Here is an 18,883-nt window from a genome sequence, read left to right as displayed (position 1 = left end):
AAAAGCAAAATCTGTTACCAAACAAATTAAGTAGAGCTGTACACTCAGTTATTAACAGCTGTATACCATACACAAGTCTTGTACTACATCACAGGCAGGGCTGTGCCATTATAGGTATTCAATATATTCATGCTGATCATTCCTGCAGCCATACTCATATGAGAACAGGAGTATTTCCTAACTACTAAGAGCTGACCCAATAATATGTATCTTCCCTCTTGGGAAAACGGAGATACATAACTTGAAAAAAAAACCTTACTAAAGTTAGAATCAATGTACTTGCTAAAGTAGAAAGAAAAGTGTGTTTCTGCAGCTCATACAAGGGTACTTCAAAAAAAGTTAATGGGAAGATTCACATTATCTTTCAATTCTATTTTTCCACAAACTTTTTGAAGTGCCTTGATAGTGTCATTCTAAACAACAGTAGCAAACCGTCTAAAAGAAAAAGGAAAGGTATTTAGGCAGGAAAAGATTATATCTCTCCTTTCAGTTTCCCAGAAGCTCTCTACCCTACTCTGTAATGTTGAGAAAATCGTAAGTCACGAGTAGTCAGTGGGTATTGCATTTGGAAAACTACATGCATTTCAATTTTGTACCTTTAAAATGGAAAAGAGATTAGATGACACTTGAATTAGGGGGAAAAAAAAAACAAAAAAGGAAACAGAAAAAAACATCATCAAGTACTTTGTGAAAAACTTTGGCCACTGAGGAGGGTATAGCGCTACTTATTTCTCTAATCCTTCAGAAGGTAATACCCATCAATGAGGCAAAACACCCAAGAAAGAGGACAAACTGCTTTAAAATTTTGTCTATTTACAGTTATTGGTCATTACCAGCTTCAAAACAAAAGTATCAAAAACTGACTAGTGTCCTAAAGCTATGCTTAAACTAAAAACACAAATTATGAAAATGTATTTTAGCAGCATCTTTGCAGAGATCCTCCTCTCATTTTCCATTAACTGTCCTATATGAATAGTCAGATGATCAAAATATGCTGTCTACTGTAAGGAGCTGCCCTAAAGGAAATAGAAACAGATCTCCTTGCCCTTCACCATGCTAAAGGTAGTCAACATCTTGACTACTGTGAAGTTAGCATTTCATAATATACCCAGGCTCATCTACATCAAGGGAAAGAAATTTTACCTATACTGGCAACCGTTTTTAAACTCCACGGTTTGCTCTATGTATGTGTGCAGATTAGTCATTTTGTGCATGTACATATCTCAAAGAATTCTTCTCCATTCACAGAAAAAGTTTTTAAAGTCCAAGAACAAAACTGAGGATTGATAAAGGGTTCAGCATTTGGAAAAAGACAAATTAGATCCATTCCTCACATCATAAAGAGAATAAACTCCAAATGAACCAAAGATCTAAAAAGAAAAAAGTAAAACTACAAAAGTAGTAGAAGAAAACAGATGAATTCTTCTACAATGTGAGTGAAGGGAAAACTTTTGCATGTTAAAAAGCAACTACCAGCAAAGTCAAAAGATAAATGACAAGCTGGAAGAAAATATTTGCAACCTATATATCACACACACACACACACACAAAAAAAAAAAAAAAAAAAAAGGAGGGGAGAAGGGGCGGTAATGTTCCTAACTTACAAAGGACCCTTTAAAAGTAAAGTGGAAAAAACCCCAAAATTTTACATAAAAATGGACAAAAGACATTGAAAGACAATTCAAAAAAACTTATAAAAATGTCTCTTAAAATATAAAAAGTTGTTAACTTCATTATAATAAGAGAAATACAAATTACCTCTAGACTGAGATACCATTTTTACCCAACAGACTGGCAAAACTTCAAAAGCCTGCTTTTGTGGGAGAACAGGGACTCTCCTAAATCGCTGGCAGGAATCCAAAAATGTTATAATGGAGAGGAATTTGACAATGTCTAACAAAAGTACATTTGTATACATTCTTCAACCCAGCAATCCTACTTCTAGGAATTTACTCTAGAACTATATCTCCAAAATTACAGAAGTATATATATTCATAAGGTTTCCCATTGCAAGCATTACTTGTAACTGTAAAATATTGGAAACTACCAATGTCAAAGTATGAAGACTGAATAAATTATACTACATACACCCATGGAGTACAACTACAAAAAAGAGTGAAGACAATCTCTATGAACTGACAGGAAGTGATTTCCAGGAAATACTGTTAAGTGAAAAACGTTTAGTTAAAAACAACATATGAGGGAACTTCAAAAAGTTCATGGAAAAAAAGGAAGTGAAAGACAATACAAATCTTTCCATGAACATTTTGAAGTACCCTCATATAATATCTTATCTTTTGTGTAATAAAAAAAATAGAAATAAAAAAATGTACAATATATCTGCTTATCATCAGAAAAAGAAACATAGGAAGAATCAACTGGAAAACAATGAAGTTGGCTACCTCTAAGGAATGGTGAGAGCAAAAGGGAAGGGATAGGACGGTGTGCCACTGCTCTGAGCACACCTTTTTGTGTACCTCTGACTTATGAAAGCAAGTTAATCTTCCATATATTTAAAAATAAAAGTCAATGATTAAGGAGTGGGGGATGGGGGATAAAAGCCTAAAACTAAAGACAAACTGGAACAAATGAACCCAACTGAATTATAAATGAAGGGAAAAAGCAGCAAACACAGCGTCTGACTTTAATGCCCCTTAGACAGGGTACATAACTGAAAACATATCCTCAACTCTTTTAACAGATTTTTTTTTTTTTTTTTAGTGGCATACGCAAAGCAATTTTGAAACTACTTTAGATATATTATAGGACTGAGTGAAAAAAGTAAACGTGTTGATAGGAACCAGGGTCCTCACTGTGGAAGAAGGTGTATATAAATATGGAATGGTGCAGGCAAGAATGAAATCTGTGAGAATAGACTGGAATTTGAAGCATATGCACAAATTCACAATTTCTAACATATGTATTGCTCAGACATGTGCACACACAAGGTATGTAGGAATATATACATATTTATTTGCATATGTACTTATATGCATATTGTGTATGTATACATATATATATTGCCTAGCTTGTCCACTGAAAGGGTCTAGAACCCAGATCCTGGTGTCCAATATTATCTCCCCATTAAAAGAAACAGTGTTTGCCGAGCCTCTGGCGCACTCGGGAGAGTGCGGCGCTGGGAGCGCAGCGACGCTCCCGCCACAGGTTCGGATCCTATATAGGAATGGCCGGTGCACTCACTGGCTGAGTGCCGGTCACGAAAAAGACCAAAAAAAAAAAAAAAAAAATTTAAAAAAAAAGAAACAGTGTTCTTTGGAGACATGACTGATATCAGGGCTTGGGCAGATAGAAGATAAGCCAGAAATAAGGAAGTGCTCCAAAAATTAAAATAGAAATAAGTCACAAAAACAAGTTCATTGTATAAGGGCTCTCACTGGGCAAATCTGGGACAATCTGAACAACAAATAATTAAGAAATGCAGTGAATGAGAAACTACCTAGGGTAAAAAGGGAGTCCATGAGTTCACATTAATAATAAGTAGACAAATAAATATGTGAACGAGAAGAAAGGGCTGTTGCTTACAGTAGAATAATGAGCATCAGACAGTAACTACGGAGGGAGTGCTGGAGGTGGAACATCATCCCTTTATAACCATCAAAGTAATGACTGGTTCAGACAAAAATCATCAATGGATATTAAACCTGATAACCTGACAAGGTGAAGGGAGATTTGAGTAAGGAACTGAATATTTCCATTATCTCCATGTGTCCCCACAGATTGCTTGTTAACTGCAAGGAAAAACAACAATAATCATATAGTGAGGGTGCGGGGAATGGTAAAAATAAATAAATAAATAAAAATCAACCACCTTGACCAGCTGATCAAAATTAACATTACCAATGAGGGGCAAAGAACCATCATACACTAAGGACACAAAGTCACTAATGAAGCAGTCCATCCAGGAATGTATAAGCTAAATCTAACCATGAGGAAACATCAAACAAACCAAAATGAGGAACATACTGGATAAAAAAATTAAGGGATGAATGATAGCCTTCTTTGAAAGTACAAATTTCATAAAAGAAAAAGAAATGCTTTGGCTATGTTCCAAATCAAAGAGATCAAAGAAACATTGACAACAAAATACAATACTTGATCTTAGTCCGCAAAGGGAAAAAGATGTTATAAAGGACATTATTGGGCCAACTGACAAAATTGGAGTACGAATGTTGAAGTATATAACACTAAATACTGTACTGTGGTTATATAAGAGAATATATCCTTATTCTTAAGAAACATATATTGAAGTATTTGAGGAATAAAGGAATGTGATGGATGGAACTTTCAAATGATGCCGGAAAAAAATATGTATATAAACATAAATAGGACAAATGATAAAGCAAATGAGCCCAAATGTTAATAGCTTAAACTGGGTTAAGGACATGTGGGTGCTCTTTGTTCTATTTTTATTCTTGTAACTTTTCTATAAGTTTGGTATTATTTCCAATGAAAAGTTTAAAATGTGGGGGGAGGTACTTAGGATATCGAGGATAGAAAAGAAAAGAACAGATAGTATGTTGGGATTGAGATATATGGAGACACTAGTAGAGTGAAGAGAGACTCACTAGTGAATTAATTCAACAACAACAAACACAGAAAATCATTCCATCAGTTAGAAATCTCATGACCTTGATTTATTTCTTCCTAATCACGTGTGGTTATATTCCCTCTTCCTAACCATATATGGTGTAACAGCTGGCTGGTAAATCTTAATGCAGAAAGAGGCAGCTCTATGATAGTAGTTAAGACCATGAACTTTGGAGTTAGACTACTTGGGTTTGAATCCTTGAAACTTATACACTGTATAACCTTGGCCAAGTCACTTCACCTTTCTCTGTGCCACAATTTCCTCAAGATTTTAAAAAGGATCTACATGTTAGTTGTTGTAAGAATTAAATTGGATAGTAACACTAGAGTGCATAGCATACTACCTGACACATTTACTATTCAACAGATGTTAGCTATTGCATCATCTCTGCTTACTTTTGAAAGGGAAAGATAGCTACAGGGAGAGACTCCAACCATGGGCATAATTTGTTCCTACAGAATCTGAACCACAATGGGTTTATCCAGACAAACCTAAATATGAGTATTCTATGGGTATCAGCAAGATCAAGCAAAAAACAAGTTGAAGCAGAAAAGTCTTCACAGAGTCAGACGAAGTAAATTTGGAGTTTTATGACTTCCTTACAAAGCTAAGTACGAGGACATCCCTGTCAAGTGCACACAGAAACAAGGTCATGGCCACAGTGGCCAGGTTCTAATCCATCAATACTTGGTCACTTTTCTTATTTTCACACTTATTTATAAACCTCCACAAACCAAATCAAAGATAAGATACACTAACTATTTCTCTCCATCCAAATATACAGTGATCAGTTGAACACATTTTTGATCTTGTCATTCAAATCTTTCTTTTCCCCAAGAGTTTTCCTATTTAAATAAATCACATAACTTTATAACATTTCTACAATATATGGTATTGCAAGTTTTTCTGCTATAAAAAGATTAGATAGACACTCCCACCTAGTGGTTTACTTGGAATAAAACTCACAAAATCCAACCCGCATCTTCTTTCAAGTGGCAAAAGTGTTAAATACTGGCTGCTATACAAGTATGTGGTTGTCTCTTAGCCACTATCTAATGATAATTGAAAGATTATTCTGTACATTTAATCTTTTAGCAAGAATATTACTATAACCACCAACATCAAAAAGCAACATCTCTACACTAGCCTAACAGTTAAATAAAAATACCTGTTCCAACAAATGGATCAAAGACAATATCATTTTCTTTCACTTTTCCATGGTTGGCCATGATGAATGATAAACCAGCATCCATGCTTGTATTTCCAATAAAGTGTCTCTTTTTGACACTATATGACTCGATAAGCTCTCTCTGTCCATCTGCGATCTAGATCAGAGATATTTTTCAATTAGCATAACCATAGAAAACAGATTTAAGATAATCATTCACAATAAAACCACAGTGTCTTGCTGAAGAGAATATCTTTCCACTTACTACTGCTCTAAATTTTCCTTTAAAATAATGTGATTGAGGTAGTCACAAACCAATACCTTTTATTTCTTAATGTCTTTCCATTTACTTTGTCTTTTCAAATGAAATATGAATTGATGTGAATGCAATTACTCTAGTTACTGGTCGTGAGTCAGCTTTGCCTATTTCTTTTTTCACCTAAGTAACAAAACCTGTAACCTAAGTCATAGCTTTCACTCACGCACTTATAGCTTCAACGAAGTGGGTAGAACTGCTCTACTCTAATTCCATTTCTTTTCAGAATGGAGATCTAGACTGGATATCTTCACAAATGAAATCTCTCATCTATCACAGCACTCTGCCTTTTTTCTGTTTTACTAAAAAAGCAGTCCAGATTTTTTAGTCCAGTTTTAATGTTTCCAGGTACACCACCTCTTTCCTGGGCCCTCTATCTAATAAGCCTCTTGCATTTCACAGTAATCTCTGAGAAAAAGCAAAACAAAACATAATCCCATATTGTTTGCCAATTTTAATCCATACAGTAGTTCTGACTCTTTGGCTGCTTTAAAGTTCTACATATGAAGAGTCAAATTTAGCTTTTAAGAAACAAACTGAGAAGTAGAAAGAATACTTGCTTACCCATCTACCAAAATAAATATTATGTGGATTCTCAGGGATGCAGTTTGGGTCCAAACCATAATCCTCCAAAATAGAGAATATATGTTGTGGTTTCTTTAAATTCACTTTTCCTTCAAATGGCAGAAATTCAAGTGCCTAAAATATAAAAGTAATTCTAATGTGCTATAGAAATTTACAATGAAAATAGTGCTTATCTAATAATACCTACTTTGTAAGTCTGGTATCAGCATTAAATAAGATAGAACATAAACAGCACTTAGAACAAAATGTAGTACCAAATAAGCACTTAACAGACATTAGATATTCTTATATATCAACAATGGTTCAACTGCGTTAATCCTATGTCTTCTGCTTTTGCTAAATTCACTTACATCTATTCTTTTGACTTTTTCTTCTTGTGTCAGCGTTTTATTAAATGTGTGAATCTTTATTTTATACGTAGAGTCTGGATGTAGAAATGGAACCTAAAATAAAAGCAGATATGTTTTCTAAGCTTAGAAATTCTACAGAATCTGCACATATGCCTATATAAAACCACATTTCACTACGCACCATCTTCTCCACAGGGTAATTTTTAAGAGAACTGTACAGCTCTTCAGGAGATTTTCCATGACCCCACAGTTCAAATATAGACCTAGGAAATAAATGATTGTTACTAACCTCAGTAAAGAACTTAGTTCACACAGTAATACATTAACAATTATTTTACTAGTTCTTTATGCCCACTCCACTAAAATAATTACTGCCTATATCTTCTATGTTATAAATGAGAAATAGATAACCTGGAAATAAATAGAACTTAAGTCCAAACCACACACAGAAGTTGAACTTCACATGGAAGAAGGGAAAATCAATGTTAAGTCAAGATTTTTCCAAGTCTTCATCATTATATTTTTATGCTAGAACAAATGATGCAGTAAAATCACTTAAATTATTTTAGTGAAATGGGTGAAAAGCTGCAGAAAGTCCAATTTTTCCCAGTGTCTTCATAAAACAAAACAAAACCACCAGGTAAAAATGCTACTGTTAACATTTAGCTATTATTTCGTAATATTTAGTAACTAAGTTACTCAAAATGTTGAGATCTACTGAGGCATTTGTTATACTTTTCACTCTTTTTGTTGTATGCTTAAAATATTTCATGTTAAAAATAAATTAATGCAAATTAACTTTTAATCCTTATTTTACCACAGAGAATTTTGTATTTAAGTTAGCATTTAATTTATGCTTATAAAAGTCTATTTTCATTCTGGTACAATTAGTACTACAATTAGATTGTGAATTTTATCCTTTAAAAATAAATTCCTCCTTTTCTTTCTATTGAATTTATAGAGAGAAGGCCTCTATAGTAATACTACTCTTACTCAGCTATCACTTAAGGTATACCTCAGATATATAAAATATAAAGAGAATAAAAAGAGCCAAAGAAACTACTAAATATGCATCAGAAGATATGAGCTTTGAAAGAAGTACACAAATTCTTAGTACTGAAGTAGCTATTTTAAATCTAACAAGCCATACCTTTGGAATTCAAAGAACTCTTAGAGCCATAAATTTTAATACACTAAAGTAGTCATTATTCAAAGGGTGTTATTTAGTTATGTTTCCATTTTCTAGTCATTTTTATATAATAAATAAGATCCATTAATAAGCTTCAGTTTAAGAGATTAGATTTAGAGCTTCGGGTAGTTTTCAATAGGATGAAGATAACTAAACACGCGGTTGTAGCCAATTCAATAAAATAGCAATTACATATCACACTATCAAGAGTTGCTACCCATGTTAATAAAACTAGATATATGTACATTCTTAATTGCACTGCAATATTAAATATGATTTTTAAAGAAAAGAAAGGTTTCAGCAATCTGATAAAATGTTCAGGAAAAAAAAACAGCTCAAGGATAACAGAAGCTGTTCAATCTTTAAGATACTACTTAAAAAATAAAGGTCAATTTTCAAATCTGATGAGACAAAATTTTCCAATACTGCAAAAACTAAAACAAAATGAAAGAAAAGGAAAAAAGTAAATGCCAATGATAAAATCTGTAACACGCAGGATAAATGATGAATAGCATTACATTAATTCATAACAAGATACGATAAACAGAATTTCTTTCTCTAACAAATAAAATAGTAAAACATATTTCACGGCAGTTCCCACTATTTGTCATCTTACACTTTACCAATCTGCTCATCCAACTAAAAACTATCTATAAGAAAAGCATTTTCAGATTTTCAGCACTTTGGTTATAATTAAATGTGGCATCTATCCATATAAGAACATAGCATTTACATCTCATATTATACTCCTGCTTAATACAGAAGTTTAAAAAAATTAGTCTAAAGCAAGTGTTTCTACATTTCCCCACTGAGATTCTCACCCTTAGTTTCAGCAGATAGCTCTCCTCTGTGCCCCCACCACCACCCAGTGGCAAACATCTGTAACTGCAAGCTGAACTAAGCTCCCTCCACAACCACCCCCCTCTACTTCCTGCCAATATAGCAAAAGTAGACTGAGTATTATGAGAAGTACGTGCACACTCACGCAGGAGAACACGATAAGTTTCTCTTACTTGGCACACACTGTTCGTTTCATTAAGTTTCTTGCAATATCTTCAGAAGGAATACTAAGAATCCAAAATGGGGACTGAAAGAGAAATAGCAATATGCAACTTATTTCTAAGTGGCTACGTGGCCTCATACGCTTTCATTCAAGACGTCAATAAGAAGAAATTCCTATTTCCTACGTTCATGTAAGAATGCCCGAAATGACTCTAACCAGAATAAAAATCTCTCCAACAGTAAAAAAGCAAATATTTTAATAGGTAACCAGTTAGGATAGTACAGTACAATGTCAGAACACTTTTATAAATGACTATAAACAAAACTATCAGCAAATTTAATTTAAATTTATTTAGATTTAAGGTTAATTTTTTATTTGCCCTTTTATGTAGTCTAACTAAAAGAATTAATACATATTATACCCCCAAATTTTTATTATTGTTAATCATTCCTTATAATACTGCTATTTTATTTTGAACTTTGAAGTAATTAATGCATTTTTTAGTTCCTAAGTGATCTCTCTTTTTCTACGTTGTTGTGGCCACCTGAAGCGCAGGAGAGCGGTCCTCTGAAATAGATATGATGGAAAGTCACGGAGTACATTATTAAACCATTATTAATTTTTACTATTTTATCATTTTGTCTAGAGAAGAAAAGCTCCATGGGCATGGGGGTGGGGAGAGTTGCAATCCCCTGTCTCAACACCCCAGATTATTGGCACTGGTAAGCTCCACCCAGATAAACTCTTGCCAGAAAACAGCAAAACCCAGCAGGATCCTGACCTCAGTCCATCACTCTCACCCAGTTATACCCACACTTTCCCTCCTTTCCTTCTCCCCTCAATAAGTGAAAGTCACTCAGGAATAAAAGTCCAACAACACAGGATGTTCAACTGAAGTTCTATCATCTTCTGTAAGCAATCCTCCCTGCCATACTGTCTTTCTTCTTTCCTACACTACCCTGCAGAAAAATTCAAAATAAACCAAATTGGAAAAAAGATTGTCATCTCAGTATTATTTTTAAAAGGAAAAATTTTAAAGCAACCTGAATGAAATGGTTAGATAAATTATGGTAGAGACAGTCGATGGAAAATATTATGCAGCTATATTAGTGATGAGGGCTGAGAAATAACATGTGCCTATATTAACACTGCCAAATGAAAAAGACAGACTGTAAGGTTCATGGTAAGTAGTATTATAACTGAAGAAGAAAAGAAGTCCATGGGAAAAAAAAAAAAAAAGACTGGAATTCTCTATCCCCAAATTATAAGTCATGTCAAGGAGGAAGAATTGTGAATAAGTTTTTCTTTTTCTATTTTCCAAACTTCTCTACTACACTGATAAACCACCAATACAAAATACAAAGCTCATAAATTCACAGTCTTACACAATACACAATTTCAAATTTTAAAATGATTCCCAACATAAGCCTGAAATTTAGCAAAATTCTAAATTCTAATTCTAAATACACCTCATCAATGGAAGACAATCCTTTTTTCAATGAAAGGACAAATAAAAATTATGGTATGACTGTTGAATTAAAAATTAAAAACTAATAAAATAAATTAATAATAGAAGTAAATCTAAATTACTTTCCAAAACCACAATTTTCCCCAAAATACCCTTTTTATTCCATTGCCTCTATAATAGATACAAGTAACCACACAAATATAAATTTAAGATCTGCAGTTCTTCTCTTTAAATCCAAGGTTCTATCTATAAGTGTACTACATATAATCTAATGAAAATTCAGCTTACCTTTCCATACGTTTCCTGACTGCTGGTGAACTGACTTCCAAAAAGTGAAAGCAAAGACTTTATCTCCTATATTGAAAATATTATAAAGAGAATACATTTTAACACAAGGAAGGTCAAAGTCTACTAAGAGAGATGGGTACAATACAATTAAAAAATAAAAAAAGAGTGGGCTGATGATCATTTAAGTTTCTACATAAGACAATTACAATTCAGGATTCTGAAAAAATTCTACCACCATAACCACTGTTAAGTAATATCTGAGAAGTTTTAGACAACAGGAGAATTGCCAAAGATGTGATCAGAAAATGCCCTGATTTTAAAAAGGAAAAAAACAGATTACAGAAACTACAGATTAGTAAATCTCACAATCGATCAATAAAAATTAAATGAATAATTAAACAGATGATTTGAGAATGTTTGGAAAAGAAAAATAACTAGGGATCATCACTGTGGATTCATTAAGCACAAGCAAGTTAAGTTAACCTCATCTTGTTTCTGGATAGTTACAGAACTAGAAAGAGAATTAACACAATAGGTACTTTAAAAGCATCATGCATGAAAAGTTGAAATCTGTTCAAACAGTGTGTCTGTTCTTTGAAACAATCACTTTTTACTGATAAACACAAGATGACTATACAAATTTGATGATTTGTACCACTAACAAATTATCTCCTTAAATAACATAAAGCAGTTAGAATCCCACTCTTCGTAGGTCTTATGGACCTACACATTATCTCCATACACCTACCCTTTATTAGGTATCCTAATGAGGGTAAGTGTCCCCACTGCTGGCTGTCTTTAATCCTCTTTCCTCCCAACCAGGAGAAGGAGCCTTTAACACCAAGCCCACCATGAGCTACATCCATCATGAGGGAAAGTATATCCTGACCACAAAGTTCCCCACTCCAAGATCAAAAAGAATGGGAGGTCTGAGCAACTAGCACCATTTCTATTTTTGCTTTGTCTATGCAACAAATCATTTTTTTAAAAAATCTTACTAGTACAAGGGGCTGAATTCAGTCTAGAAAAACCAAGAGCTAGCATAGACCATCAGTAAATCAGTGAAGGTAGCCCAAAGGTTATTTTGCAATACATAGGCAACACATATTTGAATAGCAGACATCATGAGACTTGGGAGGCAGATAGAACACAACTTGATTTTCGGATCTTCCAAATACTAGCTATGTGTTTTTACACAAGAAACTCAACTCCTTCGACTCTCAGTTCCCTCATCTGTAATAGGTACCATAGCTACCTCATGAAGTTAGGAGACCTGTAGAGAGAGGAGCACAGAACCTAGCCTGCTATTAAAGGAATCAAGACAAAGATGAACCCAACACTGTCCTTGAAGTCCAGCAGTTCAGAATTGTCAGAGTCATCATACTCTTAAAATTAAAAAAAATGAAGTTATAGATTAAGTTTCTTGGTCTTGCATGATTGTCATTCATTCTAGAAAAGCATATTAAAAAATCAGCTTTATATTTAAAGCATCCAACTACAACCATGTTAAAACACCAATGCTTGCTGCTCCTGGAATACACTGTTAAAAATCAGCAACAGGCAAAAACACAAAGGTCATAAGAGTTGGGGGAAAAAAAAAAAAGTGAAGGATCTTTGGAAGTCTTACGACCCAGCATTAGCTCCACTACCCAAAACTTAAGCGACTACTTAAAATTAAGAATAAATGTGATAACCCAAGTTTAATTCAAATTTAAAAGCAAAACATGCTTGAACTACTCCATCAATCTACTTGGAAAAAGCAAAACAGTATTTTAATTCATCTACAGCAAATTCATTTTAATATTAAGAACAAAAAAGAATTTATATTGAACATTAGATATGAAAATGTGGCATGATCTAGAGCATGTGTGATGTCTTAATTCACAGAGCTGTCCAGTTATTTTAGCTACTCACTTTTTCATCTATTTAGGTTGCTTCAGAACTAGCAATAAAACCCAGGTGTTTGAACTTTTAGTACAATAAGGTAGCTGTCAACTAAAATTGTCCCTGATTAACTCAATGAAGGGTAAAACTGGACAACACTTAACATTTCTAATCTCTCATTTTAATTCATAAAAGCAACTACTCATTACACTTTTCTTGCCTAGCAGTTCTAATGCAGTAGATGTGCCCCAAAGTGTCCTTTCAATTGCCTTCTCCAGGAGAGATCCTATTTCACTCAACTCCACATTTACTGAGCAACTAATATGAGTATGTGCAAGGCACTGAGCTATGTAAAGATAAACACATATTTATCATCTGGGAACTGAAGGTCTACTAGAACTAACAAAACATTTAAACTCACAGCTGAAATGCAAAGTATAAAACAGTACATGCTCTTAAAGAAGTAAAAGCAGAAATATTAGAGAACAACAGAGGAAAAGATTCTTTTAGTTTTAGAAGGGAAGTTTCATGGAAACTGATTTTTGCCCTCAAAAATAGGGAAAAATCCTAAATCAAGGGCGGAGGACATTCACTTTCAGGGATGGTAAACTAGGTAATTCTGATTAAGCCTTCTGCTGAGAAGAACTAGAAAAGCTGGACATCTACTTGAAGGTACAGAGATAACAAGAATTAGCAAATTAAGTTCCAAGAGCGGATAGAAATTCCAAGTTGGAGCCACTTTTTGCCGGAGATATTTACCAATTCCAAAAGCAGTTGTGAGGATGAACAGCCTTTCTGACAGCCTAATGAAGCTACAGGCCTCCCATGTGGAGGAAAGGAGACTTGAGGAGCCAGCCAGTTTAGATTAGGGTCTCAAAAAGCTATAGACCCTAGGAGTATGTCTGAATCAGAACAGAGACAGAGCTTAATGCCTGAAAATGAGTTAAAGTGATCCTAGATTGCTAATGCTCCCATGAGCTCCTATCTTCTTCAAGACAGGCCTCAAATTATTGCTTCAAATCGATTTTCAAATACAATATCTGGCACATATTTAAAAATAACTTGGCACACAGTTAAAAAAGAACCAACAGTAGAAAAGAGAACCAACAATAAACAATAGAAACAGACTCACAAGACCCCTTCCATCAGTCATATATTTTAAAATAACTATGCTTTCCATATTGAAGGGAATAAAAGACAAAATAAAGAATTTTGGCAGTTGATGGAAAAATACAAAAAGGAAACTGCAGATCTGAAAAAGAATCATGAATAAAACGATAAACTTAAAATAAACAAACAAATAAATATTGACTATATGAAATCAATAGATTAAAGAATAGGGGAGGAAAGGCCCAAACTAGACAAAAGGCCAAAGCAGGAAAATGAAGAGCATCATTCAGGGGATGATGGGGAGCCAGTTTTGGCTGCACTAAGGACTTGGAGAAAGGGGGACAACAAAGGAAAGAACCACGCAGTGGTGGGCCTTGAATGCCAGACTAAGGAGTTTTATCCTTGGGACAATGAAGGTGTAAAACAGAACTGAGCTTCTGGTAGATTAAACAGGCACCAGGATAGTACACTAAGAATTTAAGAAGGAAGAACCACATAAAATCACCAAATACTAAGGATGCTCTTCTTGAGACCACAGCCCAACCGCTCCATTCTCACCCCACTGCCTTACTTTAGGCACTCACCCTCCTGGCCTCTCTAGTTCCGCTCTAGTACACTCTTAGTTGTATTTTTTCTCTGGTACTCCAGAATTATCTTTCTAAAACACAAATGATCTTGTCACTTCCTGGTTTAAAAAGAAGAAAAAAAATAAAAGTCAGTGGCTCCCCATTAAATCTAAAATAAAATCCAAACTCCTTGGAATGGTTACAAAACACTCCAAAATCTGGATCCTATTCGCCTTTCTAGCCTCAATACCCACTACTTCATCCTCCATCCCCAAGCCTCCCAAATCACCAGAACCAACCACGCCTCCGTGCCTTTTGCTTGCTTTTGTTTCTCAGGGAAGTGGGTTTTCCAGTTCTCTTCACCAACAGAACATCTCCTTCATCAATTAAGACTTAATATTATTTCCTCCACAAAACTCAGAACATTATTACTAAATCAATGCCACAATCTTCCTTCCTAACTCCTAAAGCCAATGAGTGGAGGACTACTGAAGACAATCACAGAATGTTGGCACAATTACCTTCAGCTGATTTTCAGCGATGCTCTAATTCCTGTGTTCTCAGTTGTTTTACTTGGCCCTGTCAACTCTCTCCTTTGTTCTCAATGACAATTTCAAATTTTACTATTTTTCTCAATTTTACCATTCAACTGCTGGTTCCCCATCTCTCAAGGAATAAACTTGACTCATTCATTACCTAGAAAACGGGCCCTCAAGCAACTACCCCACACCGATCCTAACTCTCCTTTGTCCAATCACCCCTTCTATTGAAAGGTGAACTCCTACAGTGCCCTTACATCCATGCTCCACTTCCTCATAGCCTATAAGTACCTCAAGCTCAATACCACCATGGGCGAGCTCCTTGACCCTACACCCCCCTAAAACTGTTAATCAATCTCTTACTTTCCCTTCCTATGTTCTAGTTAGAGCAGTCTATTCTATCTCCCCTTCCTCATTTTCCAGTGACTACTAAACCAATCTGCTAAAACTCTACACAACAGCTCTAACAAAATTCACAAACTACCTTCTGAGAGTGTCAATGAACATTTTTTCATTCTTTTCTAACCAAAAACCACATATATTCGACATTATCAATTTATCTCTACTTCTTAAAATGTTACCTTTTTATTCTGACACTTACTTCTCTTCTTCATGGACCTCTCTTTCTAACTTTCCCTTAATATCAATGCGTCCAAGCATCTGTTCTTGGCCCATCACTCTTCTTACCCTAAGCTTTGAGTAATTTCATCCTCTCCCCTAGCTTTTAAATGCAAAAGATTCCCAAATATTTATTGCCAGTGCAAACCCCTCCACATGCTCTATGCATACTTATATACCCACTGCCTCCTGGTCATCTCCACTTGATGTTGCACAAGCACATCAAATTCAGCATAACCAAAATTTAAATCTTAACATCTGCCTGTGTTCGCTATATTAAAAAGACACACTCTCATATCCACTCCAGTAGTCATCTTTGACTGGTTCCTCTTCCCCCCACATTCAGTGAATCAAACCGTGATGATCTTATCACCTGAATATTTTCCCAGTCCATCCCATCCTCTTACCCTTTGCCCTAGGTCAGGACTTCTTAATCTATTAACAAGACTATTCCAACAGACTCCTAACTGGTCTTTGACTCCAGACTTATTCCTCTGAAATCCATCTTCCATATTGCTGTCAAAGTGACTTTTAAACAAAATTTTGATTCCGTCACTTCTTTACTTAAACCTCTTCAATAAATTCCCTTCCAAACTCCAGGGTATCCAAAACTTTGCATTTTCTGGCCCCTATCTACCTCTCTTGCTCTCTTACCACTCTGTGCCACATACTCAGTAATCCAGTAATAACGAACAGCTTTTAATTCGAATTAACTTATTTTTCTCCTTGGCCCGGTCAGCTCCTACTCATCCTTTACTTCGCATCCCTTCATGGAAGCCCTCTTAAAGGCCAACATCCCTCACCACTCAGGTGGATTAGATTCCCCTTCTATATGCTCTCATATTTCTCTGTGCATATATCACTGCACTTAACAACGTTACTACGCTCACGTGGTCTGCTCAGCCCATAACCTAAACAGTAAGCTCCCGGAAGGCAGCTGTCTTTGTCATTGTTAAATCCCTAGTGTCCGGCACATTCGGTTGATTACAGGCACTCTGAAAATGTCTTTTGAATGAATAAATAAAAGTTTCCCCAGCTTCTCCATCATCTAAATGCCCTCCCCTCCGAGCTCGAACCATATATTTTTACACTTAAAACACTACACTGAGCATTTCTGTCTCTATCCTCCGCCAGACGAACGGCTCCTGGAGTGACAGGACCGGTCATCTTCACCTACCTAACTCCGGTACCTGGCACACGGGCAGAAGAATCAATGAAACTGCTTAGCCAGACCAAGGGGATCTGTCCCCAACTTCTCTCACGCACACCTTCAGCCAAGCTCATCACCGCTCCTGGGGCACAGTACGCGTGATCCGCCCGGACCAGCACAGACCCCCAAATCCCTGCATGCTCAAGCTGTGCAGGTCACCGGCACCCGTACACCAATTCCACTCCACTGTCCACTCCCGTCGGAAGCAGCGGAAGGCGCTAGGGGCTCACCGGCAGGCGGAACTCGAGGTGCTCCTGAGCCATGAGCAGCAGATACCTGTTCAGCGTGCACTGCAGCGCCATCGCAGCTGCCCGCCGTGCGCCTGCGCGCCCCGCGCGAGACACCACCCACTCCGCCCCTTACGAAGGCGTCTACGCTGAGGCGGAGCCTGAAGGGCCGGAAACGGAAGCTCGCCGAGGCGGGCGCTATCCCGATGTTCCTCGCGCCTGGAGTCGGAACAGCCCTGGCACAGGGTGAGGGGCTGCCGCAGGTGGAGAGTGGCGTCTGGCTGGATCTCCAAGTAGGGGGAGCTGGTGTGAGGGGCCGTGCTGTGCTGAGGAGCAGATTGCGAAAAGATAATGTAGTTCCCAGTTATCCTTCCACCTGAAATGTACTCCAGTTTTCTCTACAACTCTCCAAATCCTGCTTCAAAACTGGACTTTCAAAAAATAAAAAAAAATAAAAAAAAAAATAATAATAAAAAAAAAAAAAAAAACTGGACTTTCACCTTTTCCGTGTAGCCGTCTCTATCCATCTCTGGCTTCGGGGACTGAAGTACCTGGATCGATCATTTAACATTTAGTATACTTTTTGTATTTTTGTAACAACTCAGTACTTGCCTTATAAGCCAATTAGAACAAGCTCTTGAGGACCGCGAACATCTCTTATGGTTCACTCTGTGCTTCGCAGAAACCAAAACAGTATCTTCCTCTGAGCAAGTATGCAATAATTAATTAGGTTGTGTTACCTGTTAGACTCACACTACCAATCCACAGCCAACTGTAAATTAAAACTATTGGTGAAAGTTACTTGTAACTATTCACAATGACACAGACTTCATAGTAGCACATAGTTTATAAAATATTTTGTGTATTCTATATATGTTATTGCTTTTGAGAGTACTGAAAGCCCTTTGCCATATTAAGACATTTCTTTTGCATTACCCTGTGATACTGTGCATAGTACAAAAGATTAAGTATCCTACATATCCCCAGCACCATGTGCCAGGAACGTAGTTGATGCTTAGTGGTAGTGATTAGAACATAGGCTGCAGTGTCAGTCTTAGATTCAAACCTCATTTCCACCATTTACCACCTACAGCCTCTTAAAACAAATTTTTTAACCTCTGTGAGCCTGTTTTCTTAATCAAAACTGGAATTCTGCCTCCTTCAAAAAATTGTTATAAGGATTAAGTGGAATAATGTTCATAAAGTTTAATACAACACCTGGCTTATTGTATAGAGTCAATAAGTGGCATTTAAAGACATTTTTCTTCTCTTAAAAAAAAAACCATATGAAGAATTCCATTTAGCAAGAGATCTTTGTTAAGAAAATGTCTTGATAAGTCCACTGAAGTAAGTGAGTCTCTGAGGAGCATATGTCTCCTGTCCCCAGGGCTCCAGAGAGGGGATAAAAGTACTCTATGAGACAAGCAAAGGAAGTTGTTTTTTCTTTGAAAAGAGAGGACAAGGGACAGAAAAGCAATGAAATATTAGGGGAAGGATGTGCCATGCTTTATATGCCCCACCCCCAGAATTTATCAAATCTTCAGTAAAATTACCAAGCACAAAATTTTGATGGGGTAGCTTTTTAGGGAATATCGAAAAGCTGCTGACTTGCATGCCTGAATTAATACAATGCTGTTCAGACACAGCAAATGTGACTACAGGGCCTAGAGATAGAACCTAGATGTAATCATGTTTCACTAATTTTTTTCACCTGGGATCCTTTGTGCTAAGGTTTAGGACTAAATCCCTTCTA

At 36.0% G+C, this 18,883-nt stretch overlaps 1 protein-coding gene across 4 annotated transcripts in view; it reads right to left on the bottom strand.

The window, feature by feature from the left end:
• TRMT11 (tRNA methyltransferase 11 homolog) overlaps positions 1-17,245 on the bottom strand; it is a 48,502-nt gene extending 31,257 nt beyond the window's left edge. For 2 of the 4 annotated variants that reach the window (XM_063097585.1, XM_063097586.1), the window contains exons 1-7: positions 17,134-17,205; positions 10,977-11,042; positions 9,231-9,304; positions 7,210-7,291; positions 7,029-7,121; positions 6,658-6,792; positions 5,778-5,934 (exon numbers count right to left, since the gene is read on the bottom strand). In XM_063097585.1, coding sequence (XP_062953655.1) covers positions 5,778-5,934; positions 6,658-6,792; positions 7,029-7,121; positions 7,210-7,291; positions 9,231-9,304; positions 10,977-11,042; positions 17,134-17,205 — 679 coding nt within the window. Of the gene's footprint in view, positions 1-5,777; positions 5,935-6,657; positions 6,793-7,028; positions 7,122-7,209; positions 7,292-9,230; positions 9,305-10,976; positions 11,043-14,554; positions 14,646-17,133 lie in introns of those variants that run through there. The other 2 variants (XM_063097588.1, XM_063097587.1) reach the window with 2 other exon arrangements.
• Positions 17,246-18,883: the final 1,638 nt, after the last annotated feature.

This window comes from Cynocephalus volans, chromosome 5, assembly GCF_027409185.1.
Source record: "Cynocephalus volans isolate mCynVol1 chromosome 5, mCynVol1.pri, whole genome shotgun sequence".
Classification (NCBI taxonomy): Eukaryota; Metazoa; Chordata; class Mammalia; order Dermoptera; family Cynocephalidae; genus Cynocephalus; species Cynocephalus volans.
Note: the sequence above shows the minus strand (reverse complement) of the source record. Positions and strands in the feature narration are given on the sequence as shown.